Genomic DNA, 20,984 nt, shown 5'->3' with positions numbered 1-20,984 from the left:
TATTTGCATAGCATACATCAGTGGTTGGTTACTCACTGCATTGTAAAAGGTCTTTATACAAACAAACAAAAATATTAAACATGATTATTTTGTAACGATTTGCAAAAAAGAGCAGTTCAGGGATATACATCTTTAAAAGCCTGGTGGAATTCATGTACATGGTCTCCTCTCCCTGTGGCAGATATATATAAGCTTGTGCAATTAGTTCACCAATCACTGTATTGAAGTGTAGGATGTTGCAGGCCCAGGAAAATTTCCCCATATTTACATATAAATATAATGCAGTTACCCCAGCCTCTTGGTGGTGCTGGGGACACACTTTTTAGAAGTATTTCACTGACAGTGTATTTGAAATCTTTATATAACTATGTAATACAATAGCACTTACACACACATATAACCTACACCTCTGAGTCCTTTCCAGTCAAAAACCTTGAAATATGTAATATAATTTTTAATATGTTTTGAATAGAAAATACCTTTGCATTCCTATGTTCTTTACTTACAAAAAAAATGTTCTCTGTAAGGAGTCGAGATAGCCTGAAGTTCTCACGCCTGAGTGTTTCGCTTGCAAGCTAACTTTTTACTTTCAACTTGAAATATGCACACAAACCAGGCTGCATTAAAATTGTACTTTGAGTGCAGTTAGCGTGCCACTTGTAATCTAGCCCATTGTTTTGCAATTGTAAGTAAATAAAAAATTATATATATCTCCAAGCAAAAGATTGCACGACTTCTTGAACAAGTAATCAATATACTTTAATGAAACGTTTTCGGGGATCTTGTCCCCTTCATCAGCAATCTTTTGCTTGGATATTGTACTTTATCGTTGCACCCAGGCAGGTGACTATTGGTGGGTCGTGCTGCAGTTGTGTGTGTGTGTGTGTGTAAAATATTATATACACACACCCTTTAAATAAGTCAGGTCTTTCTTTCTCCTACCCCCACTGCAGTATTGAAACATTTAGTATAGGTGGAGTTTTTTTTTTAAACAGGAAAAGCAGCTATTTACAATGAAAAAAAAATCAAAAAAAAAAAAAAAAAAAATCATATAGTGCAGCAGGTAAAATGGATCATAGCCTAAAACATACAGAATGTTAACGTCAGGGTGGTAGCAGCAAATTATTGATTATGAGTAGTGTAGGGAGGATTTGTGGGTTAATTCGGGTGGACTCATATGACCTTAATAAGGAATTGGAGTAAGTTTGCTGAAGGCCTGGTGCTGCTGACCCCTTCAGACACACACTCTCCCTACTTTCACCACTTGGCAAGTCATCCTGTCTGTGACAAGCTGCTGGCAGATAGGACTTTTCTGTGACAAACTGGAATTTGTATGTTACAATGTGGTGCGATCATTAACTCTATGTTACACAGTAAAACAAAAAACTAACAATGATTTGCTTACAGCAGAAGTGCATCAATAATTTAAGCGATAGTCTAATCTTGAGATTAAATTATTAACTGTAACCTTTACAAATTATGATAATATTCTTTAAAAACAAATTTTCCGGAAAAAATAAAACTTGCATTAAGGTAAAACCTGTGATTGTTTTTGTCAATGTGTTTTAAAACAAAAAGGTGCATTACAGGATTGTTTATTAGTATCCTAACTTAGGGCCAAATAACGAATGGCATGCTAACAGTTACGCGCAAGCAACATCGGATTTATCGCAGCCGTTTCCGTGGGTCGGATGTATCACTCGTATTACAAGTTAAAAGTAAATGCGATCGATTGAGTGCAATTGAACTTAAAGCGCGTCGGGATAGGGCAACATTTCAAAATAAATTGAAAAGTACAGTTACACTCTAGCGCTGCGGAATCTGTTGGCGTTCTACAAATAACAAAAAAATATTGCACAAAAAAGTTAAGGACTCAAAGATATGAGGTCTTAGAAAAAAAAAAGGCAGGCAAAGGGCTTTAACAGAGATACATACATATCTAAATATATGTGTGTGTATATATTTTTTTTTAATTGCATTTATGTGTACATATGTATTTACAGGAATATATATATATATATATATATATATATATATATATATATATATATATATATAGACATACACACATATACACACACACACACACACACACACACATATATACACAGGCATATATGCACACATATAAAACATGTATGCATGAAAACATGAACGAGCATATTTATGCAATATTCATATTTAATAAAGTGTTATACTGTGTATTTACTGTAAACATTTCACATTCCAATACTCTGCATATAGGGATATTATTTTGAATGTATTTTTAAATATATATTCCTATATAGAGAAAATATATATATATATATATATATATATATATATATATATATATATATATATATATATATATATATATATATACACATACATACATATATATATATATATACACACACATACACACACACACATATATATATACACACATACATACATACACATATATACATACATATATATATATACACACACACACACACACACACATATATACACATACATACATACATACACATATATACATACATATATATACACACAGATATAGAACATTGGAATCTGTTGGGTTAACCAACTTGAGAATATGCGATCAGGTTTACGCATGAGTAGGGTGTTTTCCCTCCAATTTTTTGGCTCCATTGACTTCTAAGGGAGAACTTTAAATCAAATTTTTTAAAACTTTCTAATTCTTTTTGATTATTACATATATTGGAACTTGACACCTTGAGCACTATGCAGTAGCAGAGTCTATAATTATGCTTGTAACAATATTATACATATAGTGCTTAAAGTGATAGTAAACTCTCCCCTTTCCAAAAAAACAGATCCAGAATGTTGATATTTTAGATGGAGTTTAATTCATTAGTTACAATGAAGATACGCTATAACTTACTTTTTAATATCAATATGAAATTCAAATACCCTGTGCCCAATTCAGAAGTAATTTGTTCTGTAAGTTAATGGTTTGAACTGTTATCTAATCAACAATCTAATTATAACAAAAGTGCCTAAAGGCAAGAGCGCTGATTGGATAACAGTTCAAACCATTAGCTCACAACATTTTTTTTACTTTTAAAACGGGTAACTGGAGCGTTAGGTATTTGAATTTAATTTCTATATTAAAAAGTTATAGCGCATCTTTATTACAACTTTTGAATTAAACTCCATCTAAAATATCACTAACATTCTGGATCTGTTTTTAAGGGGAAAGTTTATCATCACTTTAAGACACGTGCACAACTTTGAGCCCACCTCAAAATGTTATCATGGAAAGTAGCTTTGTATTGAGAAAGAGAAAGGAACATTTGATAACAGATCTATATTGAAAGGGTTTTTTTTGTTTGTTTTGTTAATTGCTCTCCGATTCATTAAAGGGTCAGACAACTTGCCCTGAATTAGAGAATGTGCCCGTGCAAACGCAATCCAGATATGCAGCGGATGCCTGTGGTCGGCCAGTAGACACTCCGCGGGAGTAAGGTTTGAACTTTTTTTTTTTTTTGACAATATATAAATATATATATATAATATATAATATATATATATATATATATATATATATATATATATATATATATATATATATATATATATATAACAGGAATTATTAATAATGCATATATGTAGTACAAAGGAGCATGTTTAAAAATACCTTGAGGGCTCCACAAAGTTCTACCGTATCAGCATCATCCACCACAGTTATACGGAAATTCGGGGTCTGCAACAGTTCTTTAAACAGAAGTCCATTCGCTAGGATTTTGCTACCTGATCAAAGAATTTTGAATTAAAACGATTATTCAATTTTTCTGGATTACTTCCTCATTTAACAATAATAGGGACATGAAAGCCCTGCTTCTATTTTTCAAACTTACTTTTGTTACCTAGGTGTCCTTTGTTCAAGAGAATACAGAGGTAGGCTGATGACTGTGCATGTGTCTAGAGCACTATATGGCAGCAGTATTACTGAAAACACTGCTGCCATATATTGCTCATGGCATCAGTCTACCTCTGTATTCTCTTGATCAAAGGACACCAAGAAACCATACAAGTACATTTGATAGATTTGTAAAATTGCATGTTCTATCTGACTACGGTCGTGTTACCATTGCAGATTTTATAATAACGTGCAAGAGCATATGACAATAGGCTAGTTTATTCACATATACCCCAGAATGGCAGTGTTTGATATAATGAAGTATATATAGAGACTTCTCACTGCATTCCGAGAAACAACCCCATGTGATTCATTGCTTTTCATTTGTAGAACATTCTTAACAAACTGCACTAATACTTCATATTGCACAATGGCAAATAATGACAAAGTTATTGATTTCAGCTACGTCAAGTAGGTTTTAATTCTACATAAATATTATAGAATAGCAGCAGCATTATATATTCCCAGCAGTAAGACATTAAAGGGATATGAAACCGATTCAAATAAGGCATGCAATCTTAAAACACTTTCTAATTTACTTCTATTATCATTTTTTTACTAGCTCTCTTGGTATCTTTTGTTGAAAAGCAAGGGCGTATACTTAGGAACCTGCCCAATTCTGGATCACTATATGGCAGCAGTTTTGCAAGAATGTTATCCATTTGCAAGAACACTAGATGGCAGCACTATTTCCTGCCATGTAGAGCTTCAGATGTCTACCTAGGTATTACTTCAACAGAGAATATTATGGAATTGTATATTAGAAGTATATTGGAAACTTTTTTTTTTTTCCTTTCTTTAAATGGTATGTTCTGTCTGAATCACAAAAGAAACATTTTTGGGGTTTCATATCCCTTTAAATGACATGAAAGTCAGAAATTAAACTTTCATGGGTTAGACTAGGTATGTGCATTCAACAACATAGAAAAAGCCGGCCCTTCACAGCCTTAGACTTATTTAGAAGACGATTTGCACTGATCTTCGTGTGTTTCACTTGCACAAGAAGAAAACCTAGCTCTAAAAAGCACCGAAGGCCACCAGCAGCTGCCTTCTTCCGCATTTGGCAACTAACAAAGCTGCCAAATGCACTACCTAGTTTAGACAGAGAATTTTAGAAGACTTTTCTATATATTTAAATGATCAAATTTACATTGTTCCTTTGTTATGCCTTTGTTGAAAAGTATACATAGGTGTGTTTAAAAGCAGCAACACACTACTGGGAGCTAGCATGCCCAGGATTCTAGAATGGGATGTCTAAAAATCTCATATAGGTATGGTGGTCAAATGTAGAGAGAGAGAGCGATAGCGAGAGAGCGATAGCAAGAGAGCGATAGCAAGAGAGCGATAGCGAGAGAGCGATAGCGAGAGAGAGAGCGATAGCGAGAGAGAGAGCGATAGCGAGAGAGCGAGAGATAGCGAGAGAGATAGATAGAGAGAGTTATCTATCTAGATATATACATACACACAATTGAACAAACATAAAAAGAAATAAAGCATACTACAACAATATTAAATGCAAGTCAACCGAGGTAAAACAGATTGGGTACACAATGTAATATCTGAGAACTTCACAATCACCTTTACTAAGGATATTACAGTGCTATGTCTAATGAAAGTTTGTGCTTTGAAAGGTTATAGGCATAAAAGCAATACCTGTAACAAGTTACATTTGTAGATTACGCAGTGCTTGATAAAGAATAAAGAAAAAAAAAACATTTTTAACATATTAAAAGTGCCTATACATAAATCTCCCTAGGGTAGTGTACTGACAGTTGCTTTACACTTTGAGGAATGAGAGGGATTAAAATAGGGCTATATGGTTAAGCTGCACTGTGCTGCAGCAGTGCTAAACAATACCTCTAATACACACATTTACAGCATTTGTGAAAAAGATTTCAGCATGAAATTACCCTGCATTATTCAGAATGCTAACGCCTTGGCTACTGAAGAAAAATAGTGAATGTCCACACACACACAAAAAAAAAAAAAGTTGAATTACCAAATTCCATTTATATTTATATTTCATCCGAATACAGCAGAAAAAAAGCATATCTTGTACTGTGCTGCCATAAGTATTTGCCAACTTGAAGTACCACCTTATCTCTCTATTGAATGTACTCAGTACCTAACATATGATGGGTCAAATGAGGATCTCCACTGAACATACAACAGTGGCAAGAGATACGGACTGTGCTTTCCAAGGTTTTTAATGACCACCCTGATATATTGTACATACTAATGAGCTAAGAACACTTTATTGGTGTTACATTATTACCTGATTTCCAAACCATGAAATTGAATAGCTAGAACATTATGTCTCATATTTGTCACATCTCAAGACGTTCACAAGAGATATAACAAAATTATGCTTAACAATAATAGATTTAATGCCTCTTGGTTTAGAATATCTTCCTTGATTAAATACAAATAGCTTTTTATTCTGTCTAGTGAATGATAGAGTTTCATGATCTAGATTTTATTATTAAAACGTAGTAACAGTGCGTAATGTACACGTAAAAAAAATGCAATTACTCCAAGGACTGAGACTGACTAAAGTAGAACAAACTGTTCCAACTCAATAAAATCTGATATAGTTCATTATATATTAAAGATATTTAGTGTTACTTTTAAAAAATAAAATAATATTCATGGATAAACTAATCTATCATCTTTATTTTATGAAATATACATATTGTTAGTATTTCTACTTAACCCCTTGCTCCATATGGACAAGGTACTACGTCACACAATTTTTTTGTCCAGCGTACAGTGTTGACACGGTACTTATGTCCAGCACAGAGGCACATGTTGCGGTCCCTGCTGTCAGCCTATACAGTGGAAGCCGCAACCAAGGGGCTATATGGTAAGGGAACACTTATGCCCCCTTACTAGGGCTGGGCGATTAACCACATATGCATTTTTAAACCGTGATTAACCGCCGCAATTTAAAAAACGCGAGAGTCCGCGGTTTTTATGGGGGGCGGGGCCTGTGTGAACACAATGGAAGGAGCCAGTGGTCCCAGACCACCGGTAACTAAGTGACATTTTCTGGCCTAGCATATAGCTAGACAGAGGAGCCGTGCACACACAGAAGTTAAGAGGCGGCACTGCGGGGCATAGAAGAGAGGAGACACGTGGTCAAAGTGGGTTGCTCACTCAGGCGACTGGAAGCAAGCAAGCAAGAAACTTGCACTACAGGCAGGATAAAGCAGCGATCTGACTGCCCTGCCACTGTCTGCAGGGTTATAAAAGCTAAAGTAAACAAGCTCCGGGGAGAGGGAGGGGGGCTCTGTGGAAGTAAAAGCAGTCTGAATAACAGATGTGGCACTGCCCTGGCTTATACTTATACCTGGAGAATTATCCAATAAAATATTTGTTTTTATTTTCATACATCTACACCAGGGGTGTCCAAACTTTGCTCTCCAGAGGTTTTGGAACTACATTTCCGATGATGCTCAGCCAGCATTTTATCTAGCTGAGCATCATGGGAAATGTAGTTCCAAAACCTCTGGAGAGCAAAGTTTGGACACCCCTGATCTACACAGTAAGTAAAAAACGTTTAATGGCTAATGCTTTACATACTTACAGTATATATGTACTATAGGCGTTTGAAAATAAAAACAATTATTTTATTGAGGAAATCACCAGGAATAAGTATATGCAGCAAGTTATTCAGACTGCTTTCACTTCCACTGAGCCTGTCTTCCCCCCTCCCCGGAGCTTGTTTAGAAAATTAAGGCGTTTTAGTAATTTTTAAGAAAATATCGATTAAATCACAATTGCATTTTTTTGGGTACAAAATTGCGATTTTCATTTTTGCCCATATCGCTCAGCCCTACCCCTTACCATATGAATTCAGATCAACGATTGTTACAGAAAGTGATACTGTAACGATCTTACGTTGATGTCAGAAAAAGGTTTTGAAGGGAAAGGGAGAGATAAAATCCATGCTGGGGAGAGACCCTACACTTAAACCTTAAAGGGAAACTGAACCCAATTTTTTTCTTTCGTGATTCAGATACAGCATGCAATTTTAAACAATGTTCTAATTTACTCCTATTATAAAATTCTCTTCACTTTTGGAATCTTTATTTAAAAAACAAAAATGTAAGTTTAGATGCCGGTCCATTTTGGTGAACAACCTGGGTTGTTCTTGCTGATTGGTGGATTAATTTAACCTACCAATAAACAAGTGCTGTCCACAGATCTAAACCAAAAAAATAGCTTAGATGCCTTCTTTTTCAAATAAAGATAGTAAGAGAGCAAAGAAAATTTGATAATAGGAGTAAATTAGAAAGCTGCATGCTCTATCTGAATCACGAAAGAAAAAATTTGGTTTCAGTGTCCCTTACGGGGACGGGGACGGGTGGTGGTGATATTGAGGCACCCTGCAATACCATTTTTTAGCCACTGATGCAGAAAGAGCCACTCTGTGGCCCTCTCTGCATCAGCCAGAGATGGTGCCGATTGTTGGTGTGTGGGAGCCATAGCAGACAGGCAGGTGGGTGGCCCATCGCTGGAGGGAGTTCTGGTTAGGCCGGATGATGGGATTGGAATAAAATTGAAGGATATAAATATGTAGAGGATAGAGATAGAGAGGATAGAGAGAGGAGATAGTACTTAAGATGGAGGTGACAATAATTGTGAGGTGGGGGAGGGAAGAGAGCTGTTTGAGGGGGGTCAGGTGGGAGGCTGATCTCTACACTAAAGCTAAAATTAACCCGACAAGCTACCTAATTAACCCCTTAACTGATGGGCATAATACAAGTGTGGTGCGCAGCGGCATTTAGCGGCTTAATTACCAAAAAGTAATGCCAAAGCCATATATGTCAGCTATTTCTGAACAAAGGGGATCCCAGAGAAGCCTTTGCAATCATTTGTGCCATAATTGCACAAGCTGTTTGTAAATAATAATTTTAGTGAGAAACAAAACGTTTGTGAAAACGTTTACGATTTTTTTTTTTTTTATTTGATCGCATTTGGCAGTGAAATGGTGGCATGAAATATATCAAAATAGGCCTAGATCAATACTTTGGGTTGTCTACTAAAAAATAATAATAAAAAAAAAAAAAAAATACTACACACACACACACACACATATATATATATATATTTTATTAGGGCTGAGTTAGTCTAGTCGACTAATCGATTAGTCGATCGGTTTCTCATTAATTGACTAGTATGGCATTAGTCGATTAATGATATATTTAATTTTGCTATATTTTGATAGTCAAAAACAGCCCGTAGCAAGCCTAAGCCTACTAATGATTGCAGATTGTCTCACTTGGCGGCAGTTATGATGACGTGTTATTACTAGGTTTTAAAAATAAATTTAAAAAAAAAAAACGAACAATTTTACAATTACATTAAAAATATTTCGCATTTAATACCTATTTAATTTCGACTAGTCTATTGTAAAAATATTAGTCATGCACACTCCTAATATAAAATTACAGCTAAACACAAACAATGCAGAAATGTAAAAATAGCCCTGGTCTTAACGGTAAGAAAATTGAAAAATGGTCTGGTCACTAAGGGGTTAAGGAATTAGTGCCAAATATCTAAAAATAATCTTAAAGAGGGGCACTTTAATTCCTTAAACTTTACAATGACTCTTTTTTTTTTTTTATAATACTTACCATTGCGTTATGGTAAACATAGTGCATTCCTCCACCCACATCTTCTACTGTATTGAGCAGATCGATGACGAATCCGGCTTCCTCCAATCGTTGCATGCTCCCTTTGGCGTCCAGCTCGTGGGGCACGTAACGATTTGAGGATGCCAGATGCGTCATTGATCTGCTCAATACAGTATGAGATGCGGACGGAAGAATAGCATTAGGTTTACCATAACGCAACGGTGTTATAAAAAAAGAAGAAGAGTCTTTGTAAAGTTTAGGGAATTAAAGTGCTCCTGTTTTTAAGATTATTTTTTAGATACTGGGCACTAATTTCAGCCAATCGGAATTAAGGTAGAAAAAAATCCTACTGGCTGATTGCATCAGCCAATAGGATTTTTTTTCTACCTTAATTCCGATTGGCTGATAGAATTCTAAGGGACGCCATCTTGGATGACGTCACTTAAAGGAACCTTCATTCGTCGGAAGAAGAGGATGCTCCACGTCAGATGTCTTGAAGATGGAGCCGCTCCACGTCGGATGGATGAAGATAGAAGATGCCGTCTGAATGAAGACTTCTGCCCGTCTGAAGGACCACTTCGCCCGGCTTGGATGAAGACTTCGGCCCGGTTGGATGAAGACCTCTGCCGCTTCCTTGAGGATGGATGTCCGGTCTTCAGAACTGTAAGTCGATCTTCAGGGGGTTAGTGTTAGGTTTTTTTTTAAGGGTGTATTGGGCGAGTTTTATTTTTTTAGACTAGGGTTTGGGCGGCAAAAGAGCTAAATGCCCTTTTCAGGGCAATGTGTCAGGGTTTTTTCCCTGTTGTGTTTGCCATGTGCTGCTGGCAGCCATTTTACTCACCTCTCTTCCTGACTATGGTGCATTGTGCTGCTCAATTCCTGCACTTCCTTTTATGGCCAGACTGGTGTGCATCATCCATGTGAGACAGGATGCTGTCTCAGAATTGTGATGTCATCACTTATTTTAAGGGCCTCTGTTCAGTATGCTTTGCCTTTGCGTTGTCTCAGACCTGTTTGTGAGAGTTCCTGTGTATTATCTGGCTGCCTGACGTCCTTCCTGATCCCTGGCTTGTTCCTGACTGCCGTTTACCTTGTTCCTGATTCCAGCTCGTCTGACTATTCGCTTTGGCTCCTGACTCGGCTTGCCTGACTACCAGCTCTGGTTTTGATTCCTGGCTTGTTGACTTGTGGACTTATTATTTTTTGCTATTAATAAAAGGTGTGATTATTTTTGCACTTCTTGTCTCAGTCTGATTCCTGCCACCCTGACACAATGCCCATCCAAATGCCCTTTTTAGGGCAATGGGGAGCTTAGGTTTTTTTAGTTAGCTTTTTATTTGGGGGGTTGGTTGTGTGGGTGGTGGGTTTTACTGTTGGGGGGGGTTGTTTGTATATTATTTTTTTTTACAGGTAAAAGAACTGATTACTTTGGGGCAATGCTCCGCAAAAGGCCCTTTTAAGGGCTATTGATAGTTTAGGCTAGGGTTTTTTTTTTTATTATTTTGATAGGGCTATTAGATTAGGTTTAATTAGTTTAAAGATCTGTAATTTGTTTTTTATTTTCTGTAATTTAGTGTTTGTTTTTGTACTTTAGCTAATTGTATTTAATGTATTTAATTGTTTTTAATTTAGTTAATTTATTTAATTATAGTGTAGTGTTAGGTGTTATTGTAACTTAGGTTAGGTTTAATTTTACAGGTACTTTTGTATTTATTTTAGCTAGGTAGTTATTAAATAGTTAGTACCTAGCTAAAATAAATTCAAACTTGCCTGTAAAATAAACCCTAAGATAGCTACAATGTAACTATTAGTTATATTGTAGCTAGCTTAGGGTTTATTTTATAGGTAAGTATTTAGTTTTAAATAGGAATTATTTAGGTAATAATAGTAATTTTTTATTTAGATTTATTGTAATTATATTTAAGTTAGGGGGTGTTAGGGTTAGGTTTAGACTTAGGTTTAGGGGTTAATTAATTTAGTATAGTGGAGGCGACGTTGGGGTCGGCAGATTAGGGGTTAATAATATTTAACTAATGTTTGCGAATTGGGAGTGCGGCGGTTTAGGGATTAATATGTTTATTATAGTGGCGGCGACGTTGTGGGCGGCAGATTAGGGGTGTTTAGACTCGGGGTTCATGTTAGGGTGTTAGGTGTAAAACATAAAATGTGTTTCCCCATAGGAATCAATGGGGCTGCGTTACAGAGCTTTACGCTGCTTTTTTGCAGGTGTTAGACTTTTTCTCAGCCAGCTCTCCCCGTGGATACCTATGGGGAAATCGGGCACGAGCGCGTACGACCAGCTCACCGCTGACTTAAGCAGCGCTGGTATTGGAGTGCAGTAAGGAGCACAATTTTGCTCAACGCTCACTTCTTGCCTTTTAACGCCGGGTTTGTAAAAAACCTGTAATACCAGCGCTGCAGGTAAGTGAGCAGTGAGAGAAAACTGCTCATTAGCACCGCATAGCCTCTAACGCAAAACTCGTAATCTGGCCGATACATTTAAAAAAAAAAAAAAAAAATCTGCATATTATTTTTAGTTTACTTTTTCCTTTGAATAAATATTATTTACTGTTCGATGCCCTTTAAACATAAACAAAATCACCCTTAATTAGAACTGTAAATGTTACTAGACAGTAACACCATTTGCATGTATGTATCTTACCTATTGTTGTCTCACAGAATTTCTCTGCTGCTACTTCATTTGCAATGTTTGCACCCATCAGTACACTAATGTCGATTCCCATTTTCTCTCGGATTATATCGGAAATCAGCCTCAGTCCCTCTGGGCCTTCGTCAATACCCTGAAACCATCATCAACAAAATCACACATATTACTTACTCACAGTTGCTAATAAAGGACAACACATAAAAAAATATATCCAGAACCATCGTAATATATAAAGCTTAGAGGGACAGTATACTGTAAAAAATAGTTTTTCCCTTATTAATGTGTTTACAATTACTTTTTTTTTTACCAGCTGCAGAGTATAAAATGTATGAGATTTGCTTTTTAAGGCTTATTTGTATATATGAAATAGCTGATTTTGTGTTTTGAAGCCTCAACCTAATAAAATGGGTTGAGCTTGTAGGTATAATCAGATTTCATTACTTTATCACATTGTGTACATATACCTGCTTCTTTACCTTTTATCTGTTCAAAAGCCAATCACCAATACTTGGAGAGAACAATGTAAAATTAACATTTTATTACCTTATCTCTTCTATAACCCACTGAGAGTGTAATTTCTTCTTCTGGCTGTGTTAACACAGCTTGGCCTTGAGGCCAAAAACTTTCAGGATGGGTGGGGATATTACAGGCTAAATATACTATTTCAAATGCCAATATGAGGTGAATAGAAGAGATATTTGCGCTCAACTTAGTAATACCAGCACATGGAAATGTGCGTTTGTACTACAAGTGAGGTGCAATGCGAACGCGACCTAGCATTTGTATTGCATGGAAGCATTGTGCTAATGAGAGCGACCTTCCATAGGCTCCAATGGGAGCCTCGTTCTCATGCCGTGTGACACGTCATGATAACTAGTGCAGCGTAGGTGGCAAGTCACACAGCGACGGGCAGCAAATATAAATCAATGTAAATATTTGCATAGGAAATTAGCACATCTAGGCAAGATTCCCCGCTTGCTTAAAAAAAAAAAAAAAAAAAAGCAAAGCGGGAAAAAGCAAGCAGGGAATCTTGCCTAGATGTGCTAATTTTCCATGCAAATATTTACATTGATTTAATTTTGAGACATGGAGGATTTTAATTTCAGTTTTTTTTTTATCTCCCCCATAATTTTAATGAATTTTGGTTTAATCCTGAAAGTAGCTTTACCAATGCAGCAACCAGAAATCTCCTACTGATGAGTTCCAAAAAGAACGAAACAGGCTGTCTAGTGAGTGATTTCTGGATTGCTGCAATAATCATGTTAAAAGGATCGCTGTGTTAAAACAGTAATTTGAAGCAAAAAATCTGCATATCTAATTTGCATATCTTACCCAGAATTCTCTTGTGCATTGGTAACATTGTATATGGAGTATTTCTGGGAAAAAGCAAGTGGGGATGGAGACATGGAGGATTTTAAATTTCAGTTTTTTTATCTCCCCCATAATTTTAATGAGCGAGATAGATATATATATATATATATATATATATATATATATACACACATACATACACATACATATATACACATACACACACAAAGTGGGGCAAAAAAGTATTTAGTCAGCCACCAATTGTGCAAGTTTTCCCACTTAAGAAGAGGAGAGAGGCCTGTAATTTTCATCATAGGTATACCTCAACTATGAGAGACAAAATGTGGAAACAAATCCAGACAGACAATCACATTGTCTGATTTGAAAGAATTTATTTGCAAATTATGGTGGAAAATAAGTATTTGGTCAATATCAAAAGTTCATCTCAATACTTTGTTATATATCCTTTGTTGGCAATGACAGAGGTCAAACGTTTTCTGTAAGTCTTCACAAGGTTATCACACACTGTTGCTGGTATGTTGGCCCATTCCTGCATGCAGATCTCCTCTAGAGCAGTGATGTTTTGGGGCTGTCGCTGGGCAACACGGACTTTCAACTCCCTCAAAAGGTTTTCTATGGGGTTGAGATCTGGAGACTGGCTAGGCCACTCCAGGACCTTGAAATGCTTCTTACGAAGCCACTCCTTCGTTGCCCGGGCGATGTGTTTGGGATCATTGTCATGCTGAAAGACCCAGCCACGTTTCATCTTCAATGCCCTTGCTGATGGAAGGAGGTTTGCACTCAAAATCTCACGCTAAATGGCCCCATTCATTCTTTCATGTACACGGATAAGTTGTCCTGTTCCCTTTGCAGAGAAACAGCCCCAAAGCATGATGTACCTATGCTTCACAGTAGGTATGGTGTTCTTTGGTTGCAACTCAGCATTCTCTCTACTCCAAACACAACGAGTTGTGTTTCTACCAAAAAGTTCTACTTTGGTTTCATCTGACCATATGACATTCTCCCAATCCGCTTCTGGATCATCCAAATGCTCTCTAGCATACTTCAGACGGGCCAGGACATGTAGTGGCTTAAGCAGGGGGACACGTCTGGCACTGCAGGATCTGAGTCCCTGGCGGCGTAGTGTCTTATTGATGGTAGCCTTTGCTACGTTGGTCCCAGCTCTCTGCAGGTCATTCACTAGGTCCCCCTGTGTGGTTCTGGGATGTTTGCTCACCGTTCTTGTGATCATTTTGACCCCACGGGGTGAGATGGTGCGTGGAGCCCCAGATTGAGGGAGATTATCAGTGGTCTTGTATGTCTTCCATTTTCTAATTATTGCTCCCACAGTTGATTTCTTCACACCAAGCTGCTTGCCTATTGCAGATTCAGTCTTCCCAGCCTGGTGCAGGTCTACAATTTTGTTTCTGGTGTCCTTTGACAGCTCTTCACCATAGTGGAGTTTGGAGTGTGACTGTTTGAGGTTGTGGACAGGTGTCTTTTATACTGATAAGTTCAAACAGGTGCCATTAATACAGGTAATGAGTGGAGGACAGAGGAGCCTCTTAAAGAAGAAGATACAGGTCTGTGAGAGCCAGAAATCTTGCTTGTTTGTAGGTGACCAAATACTTATTTTCCACCGTAATATGCAAATAAATTCTTTCCAAATCAGACAATGTGATTGTCTGGATTTGTTTCCACATTTTGTCTCTCATAGTTGAGGTATACCTATAATGAAAATTACAGGCCTCTCTCATCTTCTTAAGTGGGAGAACTTGCACAATTGGTGGCTGACTAAATACTTTTTTGCCCCACTGTACATAATCACACAGTCCCCATAGACCGCAATCTAAAAGGCACTTTCAGTGCTGTTTTTTCCCCCCAACACTCCACACCCGCCAACTGCTTAGTTCAGTTTTATTTTAATTTAATTTTTTAAATGCTACATTTTTATTAATAAAAAGGAACCTCATGTTATTTTGGATGCAATTCATGGAAATTAAAAAAAAATAACCAGCTCAAGGCAGCAATAACCAGCTACTTGTAAGGGCTGGTTATTTATCATGCGGCCATTAATGGGCGAATGTGCCAGTTTGCGAGCGTGCAATAAATTAACAATCCACTTGTAATCTAGCCCTATATTTTGGTACCTAGGGCTCTATCAGGTGATCGCTGTCACCACCTGAGGATGTGACTGCTAACTTTAAAAAAAAAAAAAAGCCATCGCTTGCCCCATTTTTACTGTCTGTATAGGTATCCTAGAGCACCCTAAAAGCCAGGTGACTGCAAATTCTAGAGGCTCAGAATCCTCATTTAAAAGTGTGTGCGCTGTATGCTGTTTTTAGGGGATAAGGGCTCCAGTGGACAGTAAAAACATTAGGTAGTAAAAGGACAAGTAAATACAGTAGATTCCTATAATTAACAAATGCGCATTAAAAAAAGACAATGCAATAGCACTTAGTCTGAACTAACATGAGTAGAAGATTTTTTTTCTGACAAATTTCAAAGTTATGTCTATTTCCACCCCTTATGTATCATGTGACAGTCATCAGCCAATCACAAATTCATATATGTATATCCAGTGAATTCTTGCACATTGCTCAGTAGGAGCTGGTGACTCAAAAAAAGTAAAAATAAAAAGAATGTACATTTTCTTAATGGACATAAATTGGAAAGTTGTTTAAAATTGCATGCTCCATCTGAATCGTGAAAAATTAAATTTTTACTTGAGTGTCCCTTTAAGAAACTAAATTATTTAATGGGACACTCAAGTCAAAATAAACTTTTAAGATTCATATAGAGCATGCAGTTTTAAAGACACTTTCAAAATTACTTCCATTATTTTTTGCACAGTTTTTATATGCACACTTAAGAACAAGATCCTACTGAGCATGTGATTGGCTGATGTCTGTCACATGATACAGGGGGTCCTTTAAGTCACCCTGTGTTTTCCAAACTACCAGCAATGTTTTTGCAGTTTTCAGATTGTATCTGTGTGTTGTGATTCAACTGGCCACAGGTGTATCTTGTTATTGGTTTTAAAAGGTGCTCTCACACACTGCTCTTGGCAGTCAGTTTGTTTTGAGTGGAATTATGTCTGCTGTCTTTTGTGTATGACCTCCTGCTGTCTCTTCGGATGCCTATATTTGAATACCATCATATAACCTGCTGCTCTCATTCGTTTTACCACTACTCACATCTCTGGCTTATGCCCAAATACCCATTTATGACTCTGCTGACACTTGCCTTTTGGGTTTTTTTGTAACTACTATAGTTTAGAATCTCACTGCCTGAATTTCTGTGCATGACCCCGACACTCTTTAAGGAATATGAATCTGTGCACTCAACTTTGTGCTTAGCATTCTGCAAATATTTTAGTGCATCCCTTGCTGCAGCTCTTGTTCCAGCAACCCTGTTTTCATTATGTGAATATATTTGATAGATCTTTGCAGCATTAATCTAATATCCAGTTTCAAGTCTTTCATAGTGTGCAGCATTCATATCTATAGGTACGGTTTAATATATATATATATATATATATATATATATATATATATATATATATATATATATATATATATATATATATATATATATATATATAGTTTAGCCTCCTTCACTTTACCTGTGGGTCCAATATAAAAATTATTCAAGTGCATAGATGAAACTTAATATAAAAGATAGAGTTTTGATGTTTGCAATGATCCATACCTTAATAAGAGTTATTCCCAATGCATTTTTGTGAACCGTCCCAGAGATCTCCTGGCAAATCTTATGAATAAACTGGTGCGGAATGACAAAAACTAGAAGGTCTGCATCTTTTACTGCATCAGTAAGGTTTGGGACAGCTACCTGCAAAAAGTAAAAGCGTGTGATAAAAAAAAAGACAAATACTTATTTAGAACAGGGGCTGACAAATATGTTTAAAAATGTATGACCCAGTAAGAATAATTAGGAGACAGGCAGTGGTATTTGTATAGATAATAGGAGCCAGGGGCTCCCTGGCTCCTGGGTTTTTTTAAGACCTGATTTAGAACACTGTTAAAATTAAAGTGACCCCTAAATACAATCTTACATGTCAGGAGATCAGATTAAAAGAACAGGCTTTAATATTAAGGTCTTAAAATGGAAATCTCACTGATCACACAGTAAGACCACCCAGGCTGTGTTCCTTTTTCTAAAATGATTTTATGTCACATGACTTATCCATGCAAAAGGTACTTGCGATTACAATCTGACTCGTCTCTATATCCTTACAGACAAACACTTGCATAAATACATTTTAGTTCCATATTAACAGAGATGACCAACTACAATTTGCTGATTGCATTGACCACCATTGATATAAAAAGAAGGTAAGGCAGATTCTACAGGGAAGGGTTCCTATTTCCTTAGGAGTTAAAGGGACATTAAACCCCAAATTTTTCATTCATGATTCAGATAGAGAATACAATTTTAAACAGCTTTCTAATTTACTTGTATTATCTAATTTGCTTCATTCTCCTGATATTCTTTCCTGAAAAGCATATCTAGATAGGCTCAGTAGCTGCTGATTAGTGGCTGCTCATAGATGCTTCGTGTGATTGGCTGACCCATGTGCATTGCTAGTCCTTCAACATAGGATATCTAAAGCATGAAGCAAATTAGCTAATAGAAGCAAATTTGAATGTTGTTTAAAATTGTATTCTCTGTTTAAATCATGAAAGAACATTTTTGGGTTTAATGTCCCTTTAAAAAGCGACATTAAACACTTTGAGATGGTAATATAAAATAAATTGTATATAATAAATTGTATATAATAAAACAACTCTGCAATATACTTTCATTATTAATTTTGTCCTCTTTGCCTGTAATTCCATTCTGAAATTGTGAGCTTTTCAGTTCCTGTTAGAAATGGAAGTACAGAACACTGTTAAATCCAGCACAACCATTGGCTGCACACTCTAGTGACCTATTTATAACGGTCCCTAATTGGCCACAGCAGAGAAGGTAACACAAGTTACAACATGGCAGCTCCCAGTGTTTTATAGACACTAAAACTTTACACTTATTTTGTCACTTTTTAAACAACTAATGTAAACATTTAGTGTTTAATGTCCCTTTAATGTGCTTAGCTTTCTTGTGAAATGAACAATATCAGAGCATCAAATGAACACCGAGCATTGCTTGTATAATATATGGAGATGGAAGGAGTAATGATTCCCTGGAAATTATGCTTGCTTCTTGGACAAAAAATTAAAATGAACGTTAAATTCAAATATGTTGAATAATACATAAGTCATAGTACAGTTTAAACTGGCTAAAAAAAAAAAATTTGCATGAAAGAGAAAGTAAAATTTTTTTTTGTGGACAAGTGTTCTATGTGTTGGAAATTCTATATATGATATAGAAAAATGTCATCAGCTCTTTTGGTACAGAGACCCAAGAAAAGCATATGATCACACCTTAAAATAAACAACTTGTTTAAAACATAAGAAAGAAAAATAGATGCCTCTTCAATGTTTAACAAAACAAATGGAATTTAGATTTAAAGGGACATTTTCAGTCAAAACTAAAATGCACATAGATGAATATATATTGGCAAAAATGCTTCAAGTAAAAGTTATCACCGGCTTAGGCTTAACATTTTTATCTGCACGTGCATGTGCAGCACAGCTAGATATTCACAGTGCACCAGCACTTTAAATACAGCAGCTTCTCTGAGAGTCAATTGGGGCTTGTATAAAGTCAATAATGCAAACAGCCATTGTCAGTGGATACAAACACCTTTGGCTCTCTGAGCAAGCCATGCGTTTAAAATGCTGGTGCACAGAACATACTTGCATACGCTAATACATATATATTGTATAAATACTTCTATTCAAAACTGAAATGCACCTGTGTGTATTCCAATTTTGTCCGGCATGCCCCTTTAATACTGTCATTTACATGTTAGAAAAGCTGTTTATACCAAAACTCCTTATACAATGATGTGCAATTACAGGATCTGGGTATGTGTACACATCAGTAACAAAACACATTTGCATTAATATGCTGTTATAATACAGATGGAAATGGCTGACAATACAATATTGTTATCACTTCACCAGCGTACTGTATGGAAAACAGATGTATGTATTCCATAAGATGCCATGCTGGCAAGGATCAAATGGTAACAAAATATAAGTATGCTGAGATATACAGCCATCTCATGCAGACCTATAGTGACATCCTTGTATAAAGTGAAATTCCATACTAAAGGATTATTTTTTGACATAGATATGACAAGCAACATGAATGAAGTCTGAAGTAGATTTAATTGCAGAGTATAGGGAATACAAATGGCTTAAAATAAGTTGCAAAATTAATGCAGAAGACACTCAGCAATAAAACTTTGGAAGGCAAAACAGCCCAAGAACAAAAATAAATACTGAGGTGGAAAGAGAAAAAAATCCTAGATATAAAATTCATATCATTAAAAATTTTATTTGCAAAGATAATAAATTCAGCATCCTAATAACACTGCAAAGACTGATACATCCATATTTATTTATGAGACACACACACCTAATAAGAAAGAAAGCAAGAACGAAAAAAGTATGAAGACGAGATTCAAATACTCACCACGTTCTCTGGCAGTTTGTGTCCTGGGAGGTATTTTACATTCTCGTGTTCTGTGTTAATTATCTCTGTTAACTTTCTCCCATTAATGTTCTCTTCAAAAACCCACATCTTTACAGTAGATGCAAACTTCTGCAGGTTTTTTACATTATTGCCAATAATTTTTGCAACAGCAGAGCCCCTGTAGGAATAGAAATATAACAAGGTTGTGATCTAAAAAGGAAGAATACTGAGACGTAAGAGGGGAAAAAAACAAATAAATGTATATAATAAAATATATAATAGCTCGTCAAAAAAAGCTCATGCCTAACAATAATTTGCTTATACAGATATCTCCAGCAACATAAAATATGTCTATATCATGCCCACATTAAAGGTGACCGGCATACTAGGATATAACAAGAGATAAAGTAAAATTTACAAACCGCTATTTACCTAGTCTGATGATTGCTATCCTTAAAAGGGGCAGTAACATCAAAATTTAACTTCCATGATTCAGACAGAGCAAGCAATTTACTTCTATAATCTAATTTGCTTTGTTCTCTTAGTATTTTTTTCTGGAAAGCATACCTAAGTGGGCTTAGTGGCAGCAATGCAATACTGGGATTTTGATTGGTGGCTGCACATATATACCTCTCGTCATTAGCTCACCTGTGTTCGGCTAACTCCCAGAAGTGCATGGCTGCTACTTCAACAAAGGATACCAAGAGAATTAAGCAAGTTTGAGGACATAAAACTGGAAAGTTGTTTAAATTTGTACGTTCTAGCTGAATCACAAAAGAAAAATGTATGGGTTTCATGTCTATATAAGTTTTTTTTGTAATTTTGAAAA

General features: G+C 36.1%; 1 protein-coding gene across 1 annotated transcript in view; it reads right to left on the bottom strand.

Moving 5' to 3' along the window:
* GPD1L (glycerol-3-phosphate dehydrogenase 1 like) overlaps positions 1-20,984 on the bottom strand; it is a 75,911-nt gene that overhangs the window by 46,606 nt on the left and 8,321 nt on the right. The window contains exons 2-5 of the mRNA XM_053713022.1: positions 20,156-20,333; positions 17,264-17,404; positions 12,236-12,374; positions 3,653-3,765 (exon numbers count right to left, since the gene is read on the bottom strand). Of these exons, the coding sequence (XP_053568997.1) occupies positions 3,653-3,765; positions 12,236-12,374; positions 17,264-17,404; positions 20,156-20,333 (571 nt within the window). The remainder of the gene's footprint in view (positions 1-3,652; positions 3,766-12,235; positions 12,375-17,263; positions 17,405-20,155; positions 20,334-20,984) is intronic.

The sequence above is a fragment of the Bombina bombina genome, chromosome 5 (assembly GCF_027579735.1).
Source record: "Bombina bombina isolate aBomBom1 chromosome 5, aBomBom1.pri, whole genome shotgun sequence".
NCBI lineage: Eukaryota > Metazoa > Chordata > Amphibia > Anura > Bombinatoridae > Bombina > Bombina bombina.
Note: the sequence above shows the minus strand (reverse complement) of the source record. Positions and strands in the feature narration are given on the sequence as shown.